The 20,081-nt window shown below is 38.2% G+C and overlaps 1 protein-coding gene across 1 annotated transcript; it reads left to right on the top strand.

The window, feature by feature from the left end:
- The first annotated feature begins 6,185 nt into the window (after positions 1-6,185).
- hdac11 (histone deacetylase 11) lies at positions 6,186-16,406 on the top strand. Its single transcript, XM_024270953.2, has 11 exons — positions 6,186-6,484; positions 7,469-7,515; positions 7,586-7,734; positions 8,968-9,068; positions 9,455-9,571; positions 10,283-10,325; positions 11,653-11,729; positions 13,223-13,285; positions 14,220-14,316; positions 14,755-14,933; positions 15,310-16,406. The coding sequence occupies exons 2-11, from the start codon at positions 7,481-7,483 to the stop codon at positions 15,550-15,552; spliced, it is 1,104 nt and encodes a 367-aa protein (XP_024126721.1). The 5' UTR covers positions 6,186-6,484; positions 7,469-7,480; the 3' UTR covers positions 15,553-16,406.
- The last annotated feature ends 3,675 nt before the right edge of the window (positions 16,407-20,081 follow it).

The following is a 20,081-nucleotide window of genomic DNA, read 5'->3' as shown; positions in this document are numbered from 1 at the left end:
CAAAAATGACAGATCGTCAGCTTTGGAGATCGTAAGACGGTTTTATATAGTCATATCGCCCACCCCTTGCCAGAGCCTTTGCCGCCCCTTCCTGGTATGTCTACCCTTATTGCAGCGTTTAGTCCGAGTCGGTCTGAGTAAGTACTGTCAACCAATCAGGAGTGAGCTTGTTCTTGCTTGTTCTAAGCCCACAAACCTCCCACTAAAAAGGCGCGGAGGAATCTGTCAATCAAAAGTTCGAGGCAGGGCCGGCGGGAGCCACATGCTTTTATTGAGGCATCTCATTGGTCAGTTTATAACTTGAATAAATGGCGATAAAGGAAAAATATCTTTTGAAAAAATTAGGATTAGAAAGAATGTGTTAAGAAAGCGCACAAACTCAAACTAAACAAGTCATGTGCATTCTGATGAAGTATTAAAAATAACTCTTATTTGAGGTAGTTTCACCTGCACACACATACAGGAATGAGACTTTCGTAGTCATGGAGATTGTTTTTTTTTTTTTTATTTCCTCCTCTCAGAAGGGCTGGATGCACTGGTATGACCAAGAATTTTTTTAGGCCTCACCATTAACAAAATCCAGTCGCATTTAGAACCAAATTGCTCAAACTCTAGAGCCCTATGCATTAAAAAAAAAAAAAAAACATTTAGAGTGATACACTTCTCACATTGTTTTTACTCCTCCCCCCCTCATAGCTCCGCCCCTGGCTGGAGATGGTTCGAAAGCTACTGTTCAAGTCCTCCATCTTAGTGCTTTAACAAGCAAACGTTTAGTTTAAAATAGCCTGAACGAGACCTTCTTTGGTTAATAATTGAAAAAATGTTTTTTCAGATTTGAAATGAAACCTAACATGTGGAATTTTGATTTAAGAAATGAACATGCTTGAACTATTACGCATTCTTATTTTCCTTTAGTTTTTAAACCCTGGAGCACAATCGCAGGGTGATTTTCACCCGAGCAGAAGTGTTTACATGATTTTCTATTTGTTGCATTTTTCTGATTGTCATGAGTAAAGTCCCACATGTCCCAGGAATGGGTGGACCAAAGGCCAAGTCTCCAGTTTCATTATTTATTTATTTTTTTATGAATTTTTTCTTCATAAATTCCTAATTTTTCTGTAACTTTCAAGCATGTTTTGGATCTTCCTATATTCTTATTTTCCGTTTTGTTACATAAACCACACTTGAAAATACAATAAAACAACTAAATTTATCATCTGTTGTTATATTTTGAAATATTTTTAATGAGAAAATTTTTTGGGGGGGTATATTATATCATGGGCAAAAGTGATGGTGTGACCTTTTATAGAAAAAGTTTTCTTGAGTTAACGGTCTAATGCTGTAATATTCACACTTTTAATGAACAATTGATCATTTTTAAACAGGTAGACCCTTTTTACGGTGACGTCGGACAAAATGGCTACAGGGCCGGAAACGGGAATCCTTGTGGTGGTCGCATTTAGAACGGCAAAGCTGACAGCTGAACGCTGTTTGACACAATTTTATGTAAATAATAAATGTAACCTTACCAGTTTCAAAAGCAAAATGTACAATAGTTATTTTATAAATGTCCCACCGAACTGTTTTCATTTCCTCTCTCAGATCGTTCTCAAATCAAAATACAAATCTTTGATATCCTCCAATATTGTACGTTTTATTGAAAATATCGACCTTTCATTTGAGCAGATATTATTCTAACCGGTTCTATTTTGGCTGATGTTATTTGAACGTATTTTAAGTGCGATCAGCACAAAAGTCGATCAAAATTCATGCTTTAATACCTTCATCAAACTGCTGCCGCTTATATTTATTGTTTTCAAAGTATGGTTGATAGGTTAGACATGGACTGATCTATTGGTCACCGTCAGAAACACGTTTATTGGAAGTAAATTTGTTGAGCTTAACGATTTTTGAAATTCTTAATAGACTATTCGGTTTGTGTAGAGCTTGTGATGATGCAGGCGGTCCCTCAGACGTTACTTGATGTCCTGCTGAGTTTGTGTGTTTCTGCAGAGCAGAGCTTTGTGTACGTTCAGAGGGAATCAGAGTCAGGTTGGCTGCTGCTGCGGCTGTCAGAAAGGCAGAGATGTTTGCTTTTATCATGCTGTGATCTGAGCAGGAGGATCTGCACGGCCTCCTGGGACACAGAGGAGGTCTTCAGCCCAGAGACAACACGGCGTGGAACAATAAGGAGATGTCTGCGTGGTGGACAGCTCCATGTGCAGCTCATGTTTAAAAACTCAAACACCGAGTTGTTTTTAAAGTAAAAATCAAAGTCTGTGTTTGAGATAAACATCAAGGGGTCCTGGTGGGCAATGAAGCACATCTTTGTTTTGTTTGGGGGAAATTCTTGATTCAAAATACCAGTTTTTTTTTCGTTGTTGTTTTTCAGGCAAGAATTTACTTTTTTGTTAACGGTTCCACTTTTGTTTCATTTTCATCTGAGAACTGTTTATCATGACCAAACTACTTTGGTTTAGGATCACTGACAAATAATTTAATATTTAACCAAATTGTGTTGACTCAAAATCCAATTTGCTGTAACTGGCAATGATTTAACTATTTTTAGGCCAGGTTGTGTATTTAAAACAATCATAAGAACAAAAAACAGATTCAGTCAAAGGTTCCTCTTAATTAAGAGGATTGATGAATTCCTGATCAGATCACAAACAAAAGAAGTAACATCAGCCTTTTCCAAAAGAAACTATTATATTAAAGAAGTAGCTCAAACAAGCTAATAATAATAGAAAATAAAAGCCGCTTCCTTTTGTGCTGTAATGAACCAATGTTATACTTAAAAATAACTTCTGCCAGATGTTAAATCAAGTCCTTCAGGCCTGTCATTCAGATGTTCTGATCCAAAAGAGTTTATTTTAAAACTGCATTCAGCAGCTTTGAGTCGTGAGTCTCGATCAAACAGCTATTTGCAACAAACTTTCTGTCCTGCTGCAGGGTGCATTTGTTCTGGAAACTGTAAATTCATTTTCTAAAAATACAATCTGCTGCAGTCACAGAGCTTCTCCCTTTGGAGCTGTCCCTGCCAGGGATGTATTTCAATTTTTAGAAAGCACATGTGGTTTGATTTTGAGGACTGTGTGCACTCACAGACGCCAGCGGAGTTAAAAACAATTGAATTACAGGAAGTGAATTAACAAACATGGATCCAAAACTAATTCAATGACCCTCCAGTGCATGAAATGCAAAGAACAGATGGAAAACAAGTGAAGCATTCAGCAGTTAAATATCAATGTTTTAATAATAATGCTCAAAGTGTGGCACAATATTGACCAATGCTAGTCATGCTTTCTTAAACTGAACAAAGAGGTAAACTAAAAACCTCAAACATTGTATGTCACAAAGTGAACAGAAAAATCCTTTTTCAGTTTTTTCTCCAGTGTTATAGTCTGAGGGGCGGGGATCAGGAGCAGGGGAGCATCCCCGAGCACTCCGGCTAATGAAGACTGACAGGGACGGGCGCATGTTGTCTCGCCCCGCAGTTCTCTGGAAGCAGCTGGGTGTAAACCGTCCACGAAGAGGCAGAGTTCACTGAGCTTTTTGTTACACTTCTGAAAAAAACATTCTTCTGGTGAGTGTCACAGTGAATTAACACACAAGGACCAAACCCTGAAAGTGTTAACAACCTTAAGCTCCAAGAAGTCAGAGATTATTAAGCCACTACTAGACATTCAAGAAAAATAATTTTGTAGTAATCTGTAATATGGAAGATTTTAAAACTCACAAACCAATACTTTAAGGACTCTTCTTTTTAACAGTTCCAACGCTCCTTTGATAATGTTTCCACAAGGTGCTAATCAATCATCAGAGATAAAATGATAATAATAATAATAACCTTTATTTATAAAGCACTTTAATTGCCCATACAGATCCAAAGTGCTGTGCAATAAGAGAGGATAAAAACATATGAAGAATCAAATAAAATTAGATTTAAAGTGTACAATGAAATGCTAATAAAGTTACATTCTCAAAACAGAGAACACATCACCAAAAAATAAATAAAAATACATTAAAGAGAGTAAATGGAATGTAGAGGGATAAAAGAGAGGCAACCTCTTCACTGAGTATTAAAAACCAAATTGATAAAAGAAATTGAAACAAAAAAGTTAAAAATAAAAGAAATGGATGAAAATGTTCCTAGTCTCCAAGATAAATAAAATAAAAAGAAAGATGGATTAATGAAGAATGAAAGAGGTAGATAACCAAAACAAAATACTTAAACGATCGAATGAATTAAAAGTGCTAAAACGAGGAGTGAATTTAAAGAAAAAAAAGGAATTGACATAAAATGGAAACATTTAGGAACAGGAAAATGAATGAATGAATTAATGAAGCTTGATTTACATAGCACCTTTAGTGTTATATGTTTCACAATTAAAAGAAAGACAGAAAAAAGTTAAAAATTAGGAAAACTAAGAAAAAAATTAAAAACAGCATAAAATTACAAAAATAAGAAGGCAATAAAACAAATTAAAAAAATGAAGGACAAAAACACACAGTCAGGCGACCATACATGAGTATCACTTTATTAAATAATTTTTTAAAAATTGAAAACGGGATAAAAAGCAGTGGCTGACGGCTTGCTACATACAACGGCGCCGTCTTGATATTTACTGGACTTGAAAGAAGAAGAAGATGAGATGACAGGTTGAAAGCCACATCGACAGCAGGCGGGTCAGAAAACTTCAGCATAAAACAGGACCTTCCCTCATCGTCCTGATATCTGGAGTCAGAGGAGGAACTCAAAACCTGAACACTTCATCCACTTTGCTTTACAGGATTCTTTATCATCCAAGTGAATGTGTGTATGCGTATTGATTCCATGAAGTATAATTCTGTCATGTGCATTGTCTGGACAAACCGCTGCTGTGTTTGTTGGAGGAAGTGATGCAAGCGCAGGTCATTTTGAAGCTACAGACTGCATCGACTTGAAACTGCTGGAGAAAACTGCACTCCTTTCTTTGTGTGCATCATTTCAATCGATTACAGCGTCACATTTATGATTATTGTGTTCTTCTCTGAAGGTTTTTGAAATAAACTTCCCCTGTAATTCATGAAGAAATCAATGTTTGTGCTCATGTGTGACCGCTGCATAGATTTCTAGGCCCTGATGATTCTGGTCGCTTAACAGTCTGAGAAGTTAAAACAAAAGGCCAACATGAGGTCTTGTTTGCTGACCTGAGAGCCTCAGAGATTCTGTGGTTGTGGAATTTTTAATGCTGAACTGAAGAACTATCTTGAAAGTATTATTTGTTTAAATGATCAAGTTATTTTTTTCTTTAGTTTTTAGCAATTTTTAATATACGTTTGAATTAAGTTATGTTATATATAGTTTTTGCTCTTTTCCACTGCAGTTTAATCCTAATTATTAGCAAGCTTCCATCTTTTCCTCCCAAATTTGATCAAATCAGTCAGTACCAAATTTTGCAGTTCCTTCATAGACTGAAAAAAGCATATATAGGCTAAATAAATAAAAAAAAACAATAACAAAAAATGTGTGGCAATAAATAAACATATTAAAGATAGATAAGTAATAAATAAGTAGATTCAAAGACAGAAAAAAGATCATATAAAATACGTATGAATGCATTATCCACTCATTTATACTGCTTTCTAAATGTTGCCGTGTTTTATGTTTACATACCTTAGATGTTTTATTATTTATTCATATGATTACGTCATTTTTGCTCCTCAAAAGATCTAAATATGTTACTTCCAGTTATACCGGTCAAACACATCTGCGTTTGTGGGCGTTTTTTTTGTTTTTTTTTTTTTGTTTTTTTTTTCAAAGAACTTTATGGAATATCACATAAAACTACAAATCACAACAGCAAACACTCCACAAAAAAATCAACAACTTATGTCATCTTTCAACAAGAAAATTACCATATACAGAAAGGTAATGGGAACATGCAAGCAGAAGGAATTAATTCCAAGTGAGAAATAACCATAATATTAATAGAAAGGAAAATAATACTAAGCACTAACACAAAAAAAGGAGGAAAAACAATCTAAGACAGGGAATTTTTCATTAAACAAAAAAGCACAAATTGTAGCAGTGTTACATGCCTTGGGTGTATTAATCTTTTTAAGATATCCATAACATTGACAGAACTCAATCATAAATCCTTCAAATCTGGGAGTTGTTTTTCTTACTCTACACTTATGTGTATAAAATTTAGATTGGAGGAGTAATAATATCAATACCATTAATTAAATATCAAGGGAGAATCTATAAGATGCCTCCTGATATTTAAGGTGAGAGGTCATTAGTTGAGTCAACCCTAAAGGGAGAGTTTAAAGAGCTTAAAGCGTTTGTAGGCGTGCCCGCGGCGCAGCAGCTGTCAATGACGTCAGAAAGGCCGTCGCTCGCTACGTAATCCCGTTGCTGTCACTCACGAGGAACCGGAACCAACCCCAGCAGTGCCTGCCTGCTCAGTACCGCGGGGTTTGAGCGCATGAGACGCAGGTGAGTAGCATGTGTGGTCGGGAGTTTAGTTTCACGAGCTCTCGTGGCATGGCACGGGTCTTCTAGGTGTTCTCCTTACCGTGGACGCTCGTTTTTCCTTCTGCGTCAGTCAGAAACGGCGCGTGCGTAGGAGGAGCGCGTCGGCGCTTATGCTGCACTTGTAGCCAAAAGCGTGAACATGTATTACACGCGTCAACAATAAATTTATTATGTCGACGTTTAAATAAACGCTGACATTAGTCTATAGTGCGCATGCGCACGCTTATCTGTCCCTGTCATTGACTGTAAAAAATGTTTTTCTTATACACTCAATGGTCCCTGTCAGTGGACGCACTCACAGGGACCATTGAGTGTATACGAAAAATACACATTTAAACAAGTTATTCTACAATTAACGTTTCTTCCAGATATTTCTTAGGGATTTGTATGAGCACTAGTTATTATATTAATTTTTAAAATATTTTGTTTGCCAAAATATATGCAAATATAAAAGAAATACAGTAATAAATCATGTTTTTATATGTTTAATTAGCAAAATTGCTCTGAATACAAAACCAATTTTAAAAAGTAAAGACTGTAAGCAGCTGCAACCTAATTGAAATTATATCATAAGTTGTGTTTGCTCCCCCCATAATTTTGGCATATATACTGTGTATGATTTTTAAGTTATAAATTAGTCAGGATTGGTTAAAATTTTCTGTTTTGTTTTGTCACACACATTTTCTATGGAATCGTCCTATATAAGAAAATAACAAATTCGGGTTGTAACTGAATATTTAATTACCCTTTTCCTTAAATTTGCAGAATAGTTTATCTTACGTTACTTTAAGTCGGACATAGTGTAAACTTAACTTTCAAAACATATACTTTTATTGCACGTTTTAATCTTTTCATGTAACTGCACAAATCTTCAATTTAATAGTGTGTGAAAACAATTTTTACAATATTTTAACTGTCTGTTCACAATTTCCTGGTTGTTTCCAGAGAAGAATAACAATGCTTAAAGGCCATGTCTCGAAAAGGAAAACAAGGTGAGAAACACCAGCTATGTTTGCTGTGTCACATTTATAAGGATCATTAAACTCTTTTTATTTTTTCCAGCTCTCACCCAACCGATCTTTATGGCAGCATCCCTCCGACATGTCTGCCCATCATGTACCACCCAGAATACAACATCACCTTCATGGGTTTGGAGAAGCTGCACCCTTTTGATGCAGGAAAATGGGGAAAAGTCATCCGCTTCCTAAAAGGTAAGAGTTTCACTGAGTACGTTTGGCTGTGATCGCCACGGCTGACTCAATCACCCAGAATCTGAAGACTGAACTTCAATTAAAGAAGTAGAGGGGACTTCATGTTTTGTTGAAGCACAATCCTCACAGTTTGTGTTTAAATTCAATTCATCTTTATTTATATAGCACTAGCCAGTGTTTGGCAGCGGAGCTGCCATCAATGTGTGAATGTGTCTGTGGCTGTAAAATGCTTTTGGCCTTTGAGGATGGTAGAAAAGTGCTGTACAAATATACACCATTTACTACTTGTTTTCCTCATCCAACTTGGAATCTGGAATCAAAATTGTAAAGCTTGATAGCTCTAAAACTCTGTATGTAACAACTTTTAGTTTGGAGTTGTAAGGGGCAGTGAGCTAGCAGGACAGAGCGTAAACAGATGATCAGGCGTAGGGGCGGGGTTGCTTCACGCCGACAGTTCCGCCCACAACTCAGAGGTACATTTCTAATGAACTACTGCCGCTCTGCAGATACTATGTCCTAGAAAACAAAACAGGATTTTTTTTTTTTTGGCTGAAAACAATGTAATCATAATTAAAAGACAACTGGGAACGCTTTTATAATTCATCAAAAGATTTCCAGAGTGGGTCTTTATAGTCTCTGCACTTTTTGGGTTCCTTTGTTCACATTCTTTTTCATAGAGCATTTTATAGAGTACTTACTTACAACTTATCATCTTATTTGTTGATGAAATATTTTTTTGGACATGTTCCCAGCAGGGAAATCATGGTCACAGGTCGCACGTCTTCAAAGGAAGAGTGCGGTCAGAGGTTGCTCATAAACTATGCAGTCGGCTCATGTTGGGGATAGGAACTGTTTTCAATGCAGCCTTATTGTACCAACTCACAGAGTGACACTGGGCTTTTATCAGATAAAAAAAAGACTTTGTTGGAATTTAACACTCAGAGAAAGTCTTTGCTCTCCTCACCAGACTGCTGGTAATGTTTAGACTGATTGCATTTGCATTCTTGCATTCTTGAACTGACCTGGAATTGCATGAATGCTGAAGCTTGATTTTGAAGTGTCTGCTGTTTGGACAGCAGTGTTCTGCTCTGTTCTCTCCGAGGGTTTTCTCACCTCCTGTTCCACTCCCGACTAAGCTGGTTTAATCACTGATTCATGACTAGAAGTAGTAAGTGATGAGATTGTGTCCCCACAAAGCTTCATAAAGCTCCTTCCTGTTTGACTCTGTCTCAGAGGAGGGTTTCCTCACCGATGCTGACATCGTGGAAGCTCGTGAAGCCACAGAGGAGGATCTGCTGGTGGTCCACACCAAACGCTATCTGAACAAGCTAAAGGTAGGAGCTTTTCTAACAGCATGACCCTGTGGGATACCTTAACCCTGGAGAACCCACGGGGTCCAATTTGGCTACTTTTGTTAATTTTATTCATTTTTTGTAGTTTTGTTAATTACTGCTTCTCAAAATGAACAAAAAATGTCAAATTGCATTTAAAACCCCGAAGGAAAGTTCTTTAGTTAAAAGATGTGTACTGGGATGCATGCTGGGAAATGACTGGCTCAAGGTCATGACCAAAATATTTAATTTACTTTAAAAGGTTGTTAAAACCTAAAACATTTACCTAAAGGTGCAGCATCAACGTCGAAAGTCAAAATAAAATCACTAAAGTTTTTATATGAAGTGTCATGCGAGCTGTACCCTCCCTTTGCTCTGTTTGGCTGCAGTGGTCGGTCGTCGTGGCAACTATCACAGAAATCCCTCCTGTCCTGTTTCTGCCGAATTTCCTGGTGCAGCGGAAGGTGCTGAGGCCTTTACGGACGCAAACGGGAGGAACCATCATGGTAGTCCACCTCTGATCCCGCATTCTTCCTCTGACAGAATCTGTCCATCATTCACCTGTGGCTCCGTCCCGAGCCACATGTGGCTCTTTTACCCCTCCATTGTAGCTCTTTGGTTAAAGAAAAAGAAAAAAGTTTCTATATGTTAAAAAATATCTACAAAGTAAGAAGTGAGAAAGTAGTTAAAGTAAACTAAGTCAAACTTTAACTAATTTACAAACAGTTGAAGGACGGTGCGTATTCACAAGTCGAACTCCAACATTTTGACACATTTTTGTGCGTCCTGTCCTGTACTACAAAATAAATTGATGGACGTCAATAAGCACAACCTGTATTGAAGTGCAGCAGATTCTTCAGCAAATTTTCTATTTTTGAAAAATTAAGGAAAAGAGTGTCAAAGAGTCTATGGTCCTTCTTTATGTATGGATTTAAACATGCTTAGCTCTCTGCCAGCATCTGTTGATCTCTTATCTAATTTATTTGACGATGAAACCTCTTGTTTTTTTTTTTTTGGTTGTTTTTAATCCTTCAACTTAAGCCAATTGCTGCAGTTAACACTTTAGGAGATAAACAGGAATGTTTAATTCATGAAAAATGTACTTTTAGAAATGCCGTGTTTGAAATGATTTATTGGTTACGTTCATATTAAAAATGACTGTCTGATGTTTAAGAGGATTCTCTTGAAGAGCTGAGGTAAAACATTGTCTTCCACAGGCTGGAAAACTGGCTGTTGAGCGAGGATGGGCCATCAACGTGGGTGAGTAAGTCTACAATGAAACAGAAGCACCAAGTGGGTTCACTTTGTTCTTTCTTACATAGGTTCAGAGCCTTAATATTTTTACAACTTCTTTTCTTCTCATGAAGATTTCAAGTGTTTAGATGTTTTTTCTATTTATAATTTAGTTTGTCTGCTCTAGAGGTGGAAATCTTGAGGCATCTCATGATTCGATGACGATTCACAAGGCAATGAATCATTTATGAAACCATCTGATTATGAAACAATATCAATCCTTTCCAGATCTGCATTTTATTTAGAAATGTTTCTCTTTACCAAAGTGCATTTTTAAGTTAAGACAAGATCAGTAAACTTGCTTAACGGAACATAAAAATTTCCACCAAAATTAAAAATATTTTGTTTGATAATCAAAAATCTTTTACAGCATCAAAAAGGAAAAATTTCCTCTGAACTCAACAACCTTAAATAAGATAATGTTATGTTTTATCAACAGACCTACTTTAATGAAATGCTCTTAAACTCATGTCAAATAAAATAGTGTCTAGCTAGCCACACATTGTGATTTAACACATTTGTTGTGTTCCCTACATTTTTAATTTTGGTGTGACATAACTTTGACATAAAATTGTTTATGGATCATAAATGGAGCATCTAAAAATCTTTTTTTCCTCCTACTACTAGTCTCCTTAGTGAGAATGTTACTTCACCTCCACAATCATCATCATCACTGCTGCTATGAGGAGTGAGCTTCTGCCTGTGAAGCTGCAGACACACCGGACATGCGACACGTGTTCAAGAATGCTCCTTTAAGCATGCTCTTTTAGCCAGTGGTGTTCACACTGGACAGGCAGGGAGGGCCTTCTTCCTCTTTTCTTTTTCGACTGTTTTCTATGTCTACCAACTACAGTTTGAAGAGACTTGGTTCAAATTGTCGAAGCGTTGCAAATCTTGCTCCAGGCTTTTTCCTTCACTGTTCTACTCAAACATATGAAAGACTTGGTGTTACAGAATTCCAGCCGGGCACAAATGGCAATTATTAATTTTTCCTCTATGACTGATTTTCAAACAGTTGGCACATCTGTGCATTAAAGTAGAAGCCATTCACTACTAAATCTACCTAATTAGTCAAAGTTTGTCCTGTTTTGAATGCACATTTTGTATGTAGAACTTGAAAGCTGTCGTAGAAACTTGTGTAGCTGCACATGAATGTGCATTTAAATACACTTTTCATTGGAAGTAGTCTCTTGAATGAGGGTTGCAAAGCACCTAAAAGTACTTGAGATTAAATAAAGTTCAATCCTCTAAGCAATGTTCTTCAGTTTTATCTTCTCGATCTGCTGTCTCACAGGTGGGGGCTTCCATCACTGCTCCGCTGACAGGGGCGGAGGCTTTTGCGCCTATGCGGACATCACTCTGGCCATCAAGGTGAGACTGTCACACCCCCTTCGTCCTTCACCTGTAGAGTTGGCACTTTTAGTAGAACTCGTATAATTGTCCGTTCACACTGAATAAGGTTTAATTACCTCTGGAGCTGCAAACAGGATTTCATCAGCCATGAAAATGAGCTGAGGGTTGTTTGATTATTTGGCCAACCCTCCACAATTTTTATATATATATATATATATATATTTAAAAAAAAAATAGGGCAGAGTCTGAAAATTGATTATTACCAATTATTTATAAAAATGTGCAGAAAACCCTCTATTAGGCGCATGATGAAACAGTGGGAATACTGCAGCAAGGCTGACAGATGGAAAATAAAAGGATTTTATCGATTATTTCTGTGGAATGTGGTACTAAAAAGTCACTTTGCTTTTTAAACCTTAATAATTTCTAAAACTGGGGTGTTTATCATCTAAGAAAGGAGGCTAAGCTGCTGGTATGTTGATATCGTCTTGTTTCACCGTGCTATGAATCCATTAAAGCAGATACGGCGTTATCTCCATATCGGTTTTGTTTCTGCCTCCTGAGGCGGTACAGAGACAGAACAGAGGTGTTGAAAATACTGACTGAGGGTTCAAAATAAGACAGATTTGTGGCATTTTTTGTCTACTCCTTATTCACGATTGGAATAAAGAAATAGTCTGAAATTCAATTTTGATTTTAACTTTCTTAATTCTTTAATCAGAAAAATGCCACAAGAACATGATAAAACACAATTTTCATTAGAGGGGATTATCTGATGGTTCCATTAGGTATTCAGCACTTCTTTGCTGGTATGTTTTCTGCCTATCACTGATACCGGTCTTTGTGCACACAAGTCCATAAAATCAGGTGACATGTTCTGCTTAAATAAAATCCTGTCGGATGGATTCCCTCGTCTCGGAGCCTTCGCATATCTGAAATGTTAACAGATGATTGACGGCCCCCAAACCATCAGACCTAAACTAATACTCTCATAATACTGGATGCTGACATTTAACCTGGTGCTGATAATTTACAGATCAGTTTGCAGTTGGAGAGTTGATCAGTTTCAAGTATTAAAATTCTGCTGGCAGTTCCTCAGTCATTGTTGGAATCAGGTTTACAGTTGGTTATTTGCATCACATAGAGGCAGATTATGCCGGTTATGCTGCTATTAATGTGCAGAATAAGGAATAACAAATGAGGAAATTAAACCTCATTGTTCTGCAAATAAAAATAGAGAAAAGAGGGACTCTTTTTTTTACCTCCATTTCTGTGTGAAAGTGTGGTTAAAACACACGTAGTATCTTCCTGTGAACAAACCAAACTGCAGAGCCTTAAAAAAGAGCAATGGGTAACTTCCTGAAAAACAAAACACCCTCGTCCTCACAAATGTGTGAACATTTCTGCCTCCTGCAGGTTAAACTGTAAAACATCTTGTCTTGCAGATCAGAGACGTCTTTAGTCTTTAAAGTTTCAGCTACTTTGTTGATATTTCCCTCTTTATTTCTCAGTTTCTGTTTGAGAGAGTGGAAGGCATCGCCAAGGCGACCATCATCGATTTAGATGCTCATCAGGTGAGCCAGAGAAGACTCTTTTTTTTGTTGTTTTTTGCACAGTAGTCATCTGTAATATTTGCTTTTATTGGATGGAAGAATCTGAAGAGGTTATTTTACTCAGTGATATCAGAATGAGCAGGATTCTGTTGTGCAGGTGAAGTGTGATCTCCTGGTTTGTGAAGATCTCGTCTTCTCTATTCGGTGTACACAGTTGCAAAACATTCATTTAATGAAAACATTTATTTTTGGGGTTTAGAATTTAACTTTCAATTATCTCTTAGTAGTTTGCATCTCTTTAACTTTGGCACATGTCCTGTGTGCCCCCCCCCCGCCCCCCGCCCTCCCAGCAGCCTCAGCATCAGTGTTTCACCTGACATTGATGTTTATTCTTTCACGCTCAGCTGTAATTCTGCTGGACTTGACCCTGAGACTGAATTCCTCTGTGAGAACTCTGAACCGTGGAGCTTTGAAAGCACCCGCTGACACGGCAGAGGACCGGCACGGGTCCTGAGGGGGTATTTCAACAGGGAGTAGGAAAGGAAGAAATCTGCATGAAGGCTTTGCTTTTTTACATCCCATGTACTTCAAAGCTGGAGCAAAAAGCTCAGAGTGGCAGAACCTGGAGGAACAACTCAGGGTTTTGAGCAGAAAACAGCAGAGAAAAGCTAAAAGTAATACATCTGAAGAGAAGCAGAAAGTCCCAAAACCCCAGTGTGGGTCCTGGGTAGACCTGAAGGGTTGTAAAAGTATATGAAAGGAACAAAGATGAGACTTCTAAGAACGCTCACGATCAAAACAACAGTCACTAGAGTCTGTGAATGCACAGGACAGGACAGCTTTAGAGCTGAAGGTCTCCTTCACTGACAGAACACTGTTAAGGTTACCTAAATACCCACTCCTGTGAAAATCCTTATTTTGGGTTTGGCGTATCCATGATTCTGCTGTTTTCCAGGGAAATGGTCACGAGCGCGACTTCTTGGAGGACAGGCGGGTCTTCATCATGGACGTGTATAACTGTCACATCTATCCCGGGGACGGGCACGCCAAGCGTGAGTGAGAGTCCCACAGCTCTATCACTGGTGCCCCAGCAGAAAAAGTGGGGACTAACAGAAGACGATCATTTTTGATAAAAATCAAAAAGCACTCAGACCTTCTCATGAAAAAATGTAAAGTAAGTTTTTGGTTTGCTAGTTTTAGATAATCAGTAAACCAACTGATGCTGCTTCATCAGAAGAAAGTGAAAGTCAGGAAGACTGTAGTCTGATGGGTTAAGCCAGCAAACAGTTGATTAGGGTTCAAACCTTCATTAGGCGAGATGTTTAAGCCCTTGTTGCCCCAAGTCGTCAAACCCACCAACATGTCACATTGAGCAGGTAAGGTGATGAATGTCCTCTCTTGGTAGAGCTCAGCAGCGTGTGATCTTTCATGACTGTTAGCTTCATGGTTCTGAATTCTGCGCTCTAACTCTCACTCTCCTGTGCATGAAGGAGCCATAAGGAGAAAGGTGGAGCTGGACTGGGGAACGGAAGACTCTGAGTACCTTCAGAAGGTGGAGCTTCACTGCGAGGGTTCCCTGAACGAGCTCCGCCCCGACATCATCGTCTACAACGCAGGGACGGACATCTTGGATGGAGACCCTCTCGGAGGGCTGTCCATATCACCTCAGGTGAAGAGGCTGCGGATGTTAATGTTTCTGCTTCTCTGTGCTCGGGTGTGCTGCTGCACTGACCTGTTTCTGCTGTCAATCAATTACAGAAATTCATCAAATTATTCATGCTTTTGGGTTGTGATTAACCATGAATAATCACAATGTTTTACTAGGTACATTTTTATGACAATATGCAGCTTTTGAACACATTTTACTTCATTTTTACTGCCATCATTTTTTTTGTTTAATTAATGGTGTGCGTTAACGTTGACAGCCTTAGTTTCTACGTTCTGCTCATTTATGAGTGTTATGACCAGAACCTTTCAGTAGAGTTCAAGTATTTGCTAAAAGTTCTAGTGAGGCTGTGACACTCTGTGACCCCTCCCTCCACCAGGGCATCGTGAAGCGGGACGAGATCGTGTTCAGGGCTGCCAAACGGCGAGGCATCCCCATACTGATGGTGACATCCGGAGGATACCAGAAACGGACGGCCAGGATCATCGCCGACTCCATCCTGAACCTGAGCCAGCAGGGCCTGATTGGAGGCGGAGCCTCACAGAGCGAGGGGGCTCCTCTGCGCTCGTCCCACATGGAGAGCAGCTCTGGGTCTGCAGGCTCCACTTCCGTGCGTGTATGAGGAGCTTCTGTCTGCACACGTCCTACTTGCACTCTTTGAACTTTTGCTTTTTTGCACAACAAAACCGTGTTCGGACATTTTGTTTGAAGGTCATCAAAGCTAAAACAGCTTTAAAATTGACAGCCTCCTCCTGAATCTGTGTATCGTTTGTTTTTTCAACTCAAAATCATAAACGAATCATTTTTCGTTTATGATTTTAAGTTAAAAAATGAATGAACGAATGATACAGATTCTGGCACTAAAACCATGTTTACATTTTGATCAGAGAAAATAGTTTTGTCTAATTCATGTTAAGGGGCTAGCTTTAGAGAGGTTTTTTGTCTCAGGAAAAGTGTGTGAAAAATGACTTTAGTGTAGTAATAACACAAAAACTACTTTAATAATCATCTTCATTAATTGTATATCTGTTTAAAATCCAGTCAGTCTTCTCAAACACAAATGAAGTCAAACTTTTAGTGCCAGTCTGTGTGTTTGACAACTAGAACTTTCTAGTTTTGAAGCATTTTCTAGGGGTGTAACAAAAATCAATTAATTGATTTATTTTCCCTCAATCCATCCAGGTTGATCCAATTGAGACAAGCTTTAACTCAAAATATAACATTATAAAACAGTTTCAAAATGAAAACAGTCGATTATGTGGATATTGGGTTGAGACATGGTAGGTTTATTTTACTGTAAAAGCAAACATCATAACAAACAACACAATGTGACAACAGTGTAACATGATCCAGCCATCATTACAGTCCAATGTGTGGAAAGTGAATTTTACAAAGACGTGACCATACAGTGTGGTTGAATGTTCTAATAATGTTTGTATTATTTTGATGTGGGGAAAACTACAGCGGGCTGAACTTTATGAAACTAAAACATGAATGGATTTATCATTAAATCTTGTTTACTTGTACATATATTTAATTTACACTTGATTATCTAGCAAGAAATACAAAGAATCTGAAAAACTTCACCTGCACTGTTCAGTACCAGATGTTTATCTCTGAGTCACACCGGTTGAATTTTTGGCTAAAGACGTCCTGGTTCGATTTTAGGTCAGATAATCGGATTAAATTGGTTAAATTATAATATAAATCGATTGTGGTAAAGTGACTCGTTACACCCCAATCCTTTAGCTCTAAAACATGCTGAAGGCTCATATGTTCGTGTTGTGATCAAAGCCTCATTCAGCTGCTTTTGTTATGCACTAATATTTTAATAGTGATTCATTCTGACATGTTTGTTTTTCATCTTTACATCGTGCCACTTCTTATTTCTCTTTGGCAACTCAGATTATTTTTTTATTGCATTTCAATGATGGTCTTTTAATGTGTGGGGGTCGTATAGCAGGTAGTAAGATGATGATCACAGGTAGATGAGCTCTTGGGTCAACAGTCAAGTCAAAAGAGCTCACACCCTGAACACCAGCGGTTCCTCGGCTTGCCTCTAGAGGGAGCCTCTGGACTGAAGAGTCTGGATCCAGTCAATGAAAAAAGCCTGTATAATCTTAGATTTACAAGTCGCTCTGTTGCTAAGTTTTTACACTACAGAACTGCCTTTTTTTGCACGTTTGACTGCCGATTGGGATGATGTTGATCTGTTTGGTTTGTGGTTTAACTAAACCTTCATAATTGGTAGTGTGTGTTTGGAGGGGGTATGGTGAGCAGCAGGTGAAGCCATAGGTTCACACGTTTGACAGAGTATTCAGCTTCTATGATAAGACCACGTTATTGTTCAGCATTGCTCTCATGGTGACTCATCTTTCTAACATTCTGAAGTGAAGTTCTGACCATTTAAATAATTGATCAATACTGATGATATTGGTAATTTATTTAACTCTTTAAAAGCATCTAAAGCAGTCTGCTCAAAACAATCCTCCATGTTTATTGTGAGCAGTTTGTCTTTACCAGGTTTTGATTTCCTCATGGACAGATGCTGATTTGTGCAACATATCTGTTATTGTTGTGTGTAAGAAGACTAAAACCTTATACCTTGGCTCAACTGTCTAAAACATAAACTCTTAGTTGGATATGCACACAACAAAAATGTGCAAACATGCTGCTCTTGTTAGGTGTGTGCACTCCTCTGGTTCTCTTTGGTTAATCTGACTGTTCAGGTTTCAGGAAAACTGGACAAATGTGCAGCTGCAATAAACACACACACTGGGAGGATGGCAGCTTTCATTCAGTTCCCTTTACAACAAATTTATGAATGATCAACATTTGCAAAAAAACAAATTTAGAAGAAAGTTTTTTAATATTCAAAAATTTAACTGTGAATTGATTTCCTAAAAGTCTTAATTGGATCCTAATATCCATGTTTGATGTTTTAAATCCGTGTAAATATGAAATGTCCTAAAACATCTTTTTACATTTTTATCAGTCACCTTAAAATTGTAACAAATTGTGCTTCTCTTATGATGAAATACAAATAAAGTTTTTTTTTTTTTACAAAGAAGAAGCTGCTGTTTCATACTTTTCCCCCAGATCAGATTGTTTTTAACCATAAGGATTGTTTTCAGATGTTCAGCTTCATTTCCTTTTCTTTTCAAGTTTTTAAGGCCTCATATTCATCCATCCATCCATCTTCTTGTCTGCTTCTTCCCTTTCGGGGTCGCGGGGGTGCCGGAGCCTAACCCGGCTGCTGAAGGGCGAAGGCGGGGTACACCCTGGACAGGTCGCCAGTCTGCCGCAGGGCCTCAATCACACACACATCCACTCTCACATTCACACCTAGGGGCAATTTAGAGTCACCAATGAACCTATGAAGCATGTTTTTGGACGGTGGGAGGAAGCCGGAGTCCCCGGTGAAAACCCACGCATGCACGGGGAGAACATGCAAACTCCACACAGAAAGGTCCCAGCCAGGAGTCGAACCGGGGCCTTCTCGCTGTGAAGCAAGAGCGCTAACCACTGCGCCACCGTGCAGCCCAAGGCCTCATATTTTTTTCTTTAAATCATCTTCCCTAGACTTGCGCATGACCTCTTTTCTCCTGCTGTTTGTTGATTTCTCCATCACATTTTTAAACTACTCAATTTTCTCTAAAAAAGAAGTTCAAGATCAGCAAAAGATAATAATAATAATAAAATACAGTTACTCTTATTAACTTCTGAAAAATATGCATTGTTCACACATTGCTTTGGCTAAAGGAGTTTACTTTCATACAACATTTTAGTGGTAGAAATAAACTTTTCTGATATTTGCTGGATCCCTCTTGTTTGAGCACGATTTTAGGACTCTGATATAAACAACCCCAAAAGAGCAAAGATTTTTAAAGAAAAGTTAACAGTTTTGACGGTGCTTCAAGAACATGGAATTGTACGTTTTCTGAGGGTAAAGACTCAATGGAGTTAGGAAAACAGAATAAAGGCTCCTGAAAGTATTATAAGATGTTAATTCAGGGGCTGAACTGTTACTAAATGTGGAGAGTGTTAATGAGAATAAAACGAATGAATCTCTATTCCTGGACTGTAGATAGCAGGTTACTATCAATACGATTTTGTAACTTAATGAGGGTTCTGTCACCTGATGCTCCTGAACCAATCGCAGCTCTCTTTTATTATCCCTCCAATGTAGCTCTTTGGCTTTAAAGGAAAACACTAGCAATTTTTTTACATAATAGGTTTGTAGTTTTGGTTAATTTCATTAAGTTTTGTCATTTATGTTTAGATTTTACCCGTCAGATAATGAAGCAAAAAGATGGCAAAAGATTGAATCTTCCTCCATTTACGGACAAATTGGATTCGACTCAAATGTTTTCTTTTTTATATTCAATAGTAAATTGTGACGGAAGACTTTGCAGCTCTTACTGGATTTAAAACTATCCCAAATTGATCTGATAGTTAAAGGTTGCAGACCCCTGTATCAGAGGGAGAATGAGATGGATATGATGCAAGGGCTCCCCCTGGTGGTATTAGAGGAAAGGCTTTTGTGGCTTCCATCCGTCTTCTCTTCCCTCTTCATCCTGGAGCATCATGGGGGTTGCTGGAGCCTATCCCAGTTACTTCAAAATAATAATAATAGTAGTACATTTTATTCGAAGCATCTTACTTGACACTCAGACAGCATACATTCCAATAAGAACAATAGTAAATATATATAAAAGCAGAGCATAATAGAGGATAATAAGGTCAGTCCAGTGACAAGTGGGGATGACCACATTATGAAGTCAGGCGACAGCTGAGTGGTCACAGGGTGGTGGCAGCTGGAATTGCCAGCCAGCAGCAGCTCTGATTGGATGATGAGTACGTGTCTCTGGACGGTCCGTTCATATCCGCTCAGTATTCCGGGGGTGTATAAAAAACAGGTCATTTTGCATGCTGAATGGCCGCCACCATCTACATTCATGACCATGTCAACGATTTTCAAAGAATAAAATCTTGATGGTTCTGATGATGACCTTTGATAGGAGGGAGGGCCTTGAACGATTGGTGTACATCCGGCCATGCATGTCAGAGAACTGTTCTGAATGTGAAAGAATAGAATGGATAAAGGGCTCTAAAAGACGCCTTCTGTTGGTATTGTCTGCAGGCATCAAC

The sequence above is a fragment of the Oryzias melastigma genome, linkage group LG5, assembly GCF_002922805.2.
Source record: "Oryzias melastigma strain HK-1 linkage group LG5, ASM292280v2, whole genome shotgun sequence".
In the NCBI taxonomy this organism is placed as follows: Eukaryota; Metazoa; Chordata; class Actinopteri; order Beloniformes; family Adrianichthyidae; genus Oryzias; species Oryzias melastigma.
Note: the sequence above shows the minus strand (reverse complement) of the source record. Positions and strands in the feature narration are given on the sequence as shown.

Bases quoted from the DNA above. Each gene is read 5' to 3' on its own strand.
- hdac11 (XM_024270953.2), top strand. From the start codon at position 7,481: ATGCTTAAAGGCCATGTCTCGAAAAGGAAAACAAG. The intron at 9,069-9,454 runs GTAGGAGCTTTT...GTTTGGCTGCAG, and splicing joins GCTATCTGAACAAGCTAAAG to TGGTCGGTCGTCGTGGCAAC. The intron at 9,572-10,282 runs GTAGTCCACCTC...TGTCTTCCACAG, and splicing joins AAACGGGAGGAACCATCATG to GCTGGAAAACTGGCTGTTGA.